Source organism: Pinus tabuliformis, chromosome 1_1, assembly GCF_031772625.1.
Source record: "Pinus tabuliformis cultivar Carrire ecotype Pingquan chromosome 1_1, CPIR1, whole genome shotgun sequence".
NCBI lineage: Eukaryota > Viridiplantae > Streptophyta > Pinopsida > Pinales > Pinaceae > Pinus > Pinus tabuliformis.
This window is the reverse complement of record NC_142297.1, coordinates 870,321,777-870,327,142: the sequence shown is the minus strand read 5'-3', so window position 1 is coordinate 870,327,142 and position 5,366 is coordinate 870,321,777. Positions and strand designations below refer to the sequence as shown.

The following is a 5,366-nucleotide window of genomic DNA, read 5'->3' as shown; positions in this document are numbered from 1 at the left end:
ATTTCCATTTATAAAGAATTTGAAAAGAATCGACGCAATTTTTTTTATTTACTCGAAGCAGGAGGGCATCATAATGTGTAATGGCCAGATTCCCAATTTGGACCATGTCCCAATGGAAGAAAAGTTCAATTTAGTCCAACATTGAGAATTCAATTGAAAAAGCATTATTCAATATGGTCGTGTAGATGTTTCGCAGTTTGAAGGAGATAATATTGAGTATGAACATGTACCCCATGTTTTGAGATTGTTATTAGTTGACAAGCCTAAGTGTCTTCAGAAGAATTTTGACTTGGGATGATTTCGAAACGAAAGAAGACAAGGTGAAAGGGAACTCAAACAAAGAATCACCAAGGAAAACACAGTCGCATACATAATGTGAGGATGGCAACCTGATTAGGTATGGCGCGGAATGAGTTTATTCCCACTGTTAGGGTATCAGACAGAGAAATGGATGAAGATAAGTATTCTACATGGAAGGGCTTGCAATGGAGTCCTCCAAAATTTGTCAGGGCACCGGGAGGACCACCATCCAATGTTGTTATTGCACTTGTAAGGTTGGGAGGTAGAGTAGCATTTATAGGTAAAGTAGGTGATGATCCCACTGGTTATCAAATTGTTCTCACAATGAACAAGGAACATGTCCAAACTCGTGGTGTTAAATTTGATCCTTATGCATCCATAGCAGTTTCCTACATGAAGGTAACCCGTCGGGAAGGAAAATTAGGAATGGAATGTTTCAACCCATGTGTAGAAGATGGTTTTCACATTTCTGATATTAACATCGACATACTGAAAGAGGTATTCTTATAGTCATCCACACAAAATGTATACTTCTAACTTCTTTTTTCGCAACATTTTCCTTATCTCATGTGCTTGATTAGTTTCCCCTTTTATATATTTGACCTTTCCCATTTTTTATATTTTTTTGGTTTGGTCCAATTTTTCGATCATCTTACAGAAGTAGACTGCTTTGTAATCACAATGTGCTGATAACTCACTATGTGCTGATAACCACAGGCTGGAGTTAAATGCTCTTTATCTGTGACTAAATATTTGAACTTTTCACGCAGGCCAAGATGTTTCATTTCAATTCCATGGTTCTTCTTGAACAATCCATGCATGCCACTCTTCTTGCTGCAATCAAAATGTCAAAAGAATTTGGGGGACTTATAGTTTTTTATGTAAACCTCCCTTTGCCACTTTGGAGGTCTCGAGATGAGACAAGGAAACTTATCCAGAGTGCAGTGCATGGAATGAGGCAAATGTCATTGAGGTAACCATGCAAGAATTGGAATTTTTTATTGGTGTGTGTTTTGTTACTTTGTTTCCACAAACTAAAACAGGACTACGAATGTTTTCTGTTTCACATGGATACATAGCTTATACAAAAATATAAACATCTAATATATTTCATAAGCTAGGGCATTGCATTCAACCCTTATCTGACACCCAATTTTTGTAGGCGCAGGACTAATCCAAAATGTTCTATGTTGTTTGTTCCTCATTTGGTTCTCTCTAGGACTGCAAAGTTACATAAACTGTGCATTGTCAGAGCAACATCCCCAAAAGAAGAAGCCACTTCAAATACACCACTCACAGATGTTCAAGAGGCTCCTCAAAAGCGTAGAAAGAAAGGTAGTTGTTTTCTTGCATAAATGTTTCCTTTACTTGTGAGGAAAGTAGGAGTACGACTAGTCGTTTCAAGTATTCTGTTTTTCTCCATGAGCGCATTGTAGGTTTTTTTTTCTTTGTTGTAGTCATTGTCGAGGGCTTGTGGGATGCTACAATGAATCGCTACCTGCCTTTGTTACCCTTGACCTGATTCTTTCGGAATAGTAGGTAATGTTGTTTCAAGCTCAAAGAAGACATCCCCTGTTATCAAGAGGATTGTGAGGAGAAGAAAAAGTGAAGAGAAAACAACTTTAGCAGACATTAGTGGGAGCGATGTGCCTAAGAAGAGTAGGAGAAAGAAAATCACTAAAAATAAAGAAGAAAAAAGTATGGAGTTGGAAGCAGATGGTGAGGAGGATGATCATAACTTTGAATATGATTGGCCTCCTTTGGTATGCTGTTTTGGCTTGGCACAGAATGAGTTTATTCCTACTGTTAGGGTATCAGACAGACAAATGGATGAAGATAAGTATTCTACATGGAACGGCTTGCAATGGAGTCCTCCAGAATTTGTCAGGGCACCGGGAGGACCACCATCCAATGTTGCTATTGCACTTGTAAGGTTGGGAGGTAGAGTAGCATTTATGGGTAAAGTAGGTGATGATCCCACTGGTTATCAAATGGTTCTCACAATGAACAAGGAACATGTCCAAACTCGTGGTGTTAAATTTGATCCTTATGCATCCACAGCAGTTTCCTACATGAAGGTAACCCGTCGGGAAGGAAAATTAGGAATGGAATGTGTCAAACCATGTGCAGAAGATGGTTCTCACATTTCTGATATTAACATCGACATACTGAAAGAGGTATTCTTATAGTCATCCACACAAAATGTATACTTCTAACTTCTTCTTTTTTCACAACATTTTCCTTATCTCATGTGCTTGATTAGTTTCCCCTTTTATATATTTGACCTTTCCCATTTTTTATATTTTTTTGGTTTGGTCCAATTTTTCGATCATCTTACAGAAGTAGACTGCTTTGTAATCAATTCCATGGTTCTTCTTGAAGAATCCATGCATGCCACTCTTCTTGTTGCAATCAAAATGTCAAAAAAATTTGGGGGAGTTATATTTTTTTATGTAAACCTCCCTTTGCCACTTTGGAGGTCTCGAGATGAGACAAGGAAACTTATCCAGAGTGCATGGAATGAGGCAAATGTCATTGAGGTAACCATGCAAGAATTGGAATTTTTGATTGATGAGGATTATTTTGAGCGAAAGAGGAATTACAGGCCTCAATACTATGCACATTCCTATGAACAGTCAGTCGGAGAAAGAAAAAGGCAACGACGACGGAGGTGTTATCATTACACAAGAGAGGAAATTGCGCCGTTATGGCACGATAACATGAAGATTTTGTTTGTCACTAATGGCACCTTCCGCATACACTACTACACACCTACATTTGAGGGTGCAGTAATAGGAACAGAAGATGTTTTGGTCACGCCATTCACGTGTGATAGGACTGGTTCGGGTGATGCTATTGTAGCAGGTAGTCATTGAATGCAGTCACGTTGCTCAAGGATCTATCTGAAGAGTTCTTACACTTCTAATAGAAAAATGATATGTCGATGTAGAGTTCAACATTGTTAGTAACTGTGTATGTCTTGCAGGCATTATTAGAAAGTTGACTTCACAACCGGAGCTATATGATGATCAAGTGCTATTGGAGAAGCAATTAAGATTTGCTATTTGTGCTGGGATTATCGTACAATGGACAATTGGTGTTGTCTGGGGATTCCCAGCTGAAAACGCAACATGGAATCTAAAGGAGCAAGTATATGTACCTTCCTTGTGGTAGGCTATTTAGAGTTTCAGCATAGCTCCATTGATGCTGCAAGGTAATGTATTATTGTATTAAGGTACCTTTTGTCTCGCTGGGCACTACATCATGAACTTTGCCTTTCAGGTTCTTCTCATGGGCATTGCTTTTGAGGATTCGATATCTAGCTGTGGCACATATTTTAAGAGACAAATTTATGGATTCTCACAATTCCTGTCAATTCCCTCTGTACCCTTTTTCATTTTAAGATGTTTGATATGATAAGTTTGTATATTTTGTTTCCATGTTATTGCTTTAGTCATAAATTAAACAATGAGTTACGGAACACATAAGAATCCGCTACTATCAGTCATCTGTAATTATAATGTTCTTCGAGGTACATTCCTTTTCTTAGATCTCAGCAAGTCTGCTAGATTTGTGCACGATGTTTTTAGTCATTCTATAATTATTTCACTTTTTGTAAAATCAGGTTTCAATGTGTAGGCAATAGCATTAATGGAGTCTCTGTAGTTATCTTATTGAAAATGCATTGTATTGAGTTTGTTAAAACACTGGAGAAAAGCAAATATGTTACTAGACCTGGTTGGGTCTGAGGTGCTGGGTTTGCCAAGTCGACTTGTTCAGACTCAGTGAGTCAAATTTGTGCTTGTTTTTCCAGTGATTTTGTAACTGTTGGGTCTAAGGGCATGGCCTGTCCCAGTCAGACCCAGCTGGGTTTGCCAAGTTGACTCACCCAGACATACCAAGTCAAATTTGTGGGTAACCAATTGTTGATTGCATTGTGACTGTTAACTTGTGGGCTTGCGCAACTTATTTTACTGATGCACAGCGCCAAGCAATGAAGGATGTTGGTGTTATTGCTGGCTTGAATGTAGCTCGTATTATCAACGAACCCACAGCTACAGCAATAGCTTATGGCTTGGACAAGAAGGGTGGAGAGAAAAATATTGTTGTTTTTTATCTTGGCAGTGGCATGTTTGATGTCAGCGTTCTGACTATTGACAACAGAGTTTTTGAGGTTTTGGCTACAAACGGTGATACCCATCTTGGAGGTTATCTGTCTGAACTCTGTCTGGCAGTTTTACATTACGAATTTGAATACGTGCACAGTGGTTATCATTGACTTTTTTGGTTGGCTTTCAAGCTTTGAACTTACCAGGGTATACACTAATATGGAGGTGAGGACTTTGACCAAAGGATAATGGAATATTTCATCAAATTGATCAAGAAAAAGCACGGAAAGGATATAAGTAAGGATAGCAGAAATGAAATAAGACATTCAATGCGTTCCTTGTAATATAGATATAAACAAAATATCTAAAGAAAAGTAATTGCACAATGATCCAGTCCAGTAAAACAAGGTTTTCCCCAAACCAATTAACTCTTCTAGAAAAATTCAACAATTCCAATTTAATAATCCTATCGTCCTCTCTTTGTACCTTTTGGGACAATTGCTAGTATATTGATTTTGAATATATAAATTTGACTACACCATAATTTTATATTTATAAAATAAATTGAATAATAAAATTGTTTTGTATTATTTTCGATTACTATGTTTGTTTTAAAGAAAATAATTTGCAATTCTATCATTTATAACATAAGAATCATATATGCTTCAAACACTCAAAGCAATTTACATAGTTATTGAATAAAAATATTGTAATTGTGTGCCCTATATAATTGTGTCTAAGAGTTTTTGTTTTTTTTATTTGCGAAGGACAAATCACTTAAAATGACATGTTATTGGTGAGTAAGATATATGTTTTTTCTACCTAAAAACGGTGAGTAAGATGTATGTTTTTTTTACCTAAATGTTTTTAGGTATTAGGTTATCCAATTATTTTTTTATATTTAAAGTAATAATAATAAAATAAAAAATAAAAAATTTAGTTAATATTTTAATTATA

At 36.6% G+C, this 5,366-nt stretch overlaps 1 protein-coding gene and 1 pseudogene across 1 annotated transcript; both read left to right on the top strand.

The window, feature by feature from the left end:
- Positions 1 to 399: 399 nt before the first annotated feature.
- Positions 400 to 1,277, top strand: LOC149217057 (fructokinase-like 1, chloroplastic pseudogene; annotated as a pseudogene).
- A 565-nt stretch (positions 1,278 to 1,842) lies between these two features.
- LOC149217056 (fructokinase-like 1, chloroplastic) lies at positions 1,843 to 3,474 on the top strand. The gene is made up of 4 exons (XM_089390121.1): positions 1,843 to 1,847; positions 1,901 to 2,486; positions 2,652 to 3,165; positions 3,287 to 3,474. The coding sequence occupies exons 1-4, from the start codon at positions 1,843 to 1,845 to the stop codon at positions 3,472 to 3,474; spliced, it is 1,293 nt and encodes a 430-aa protein (XP_089246247.1).
- Positions 3,475 to 5,366: the final 1,892 nt, after the last annotated feature.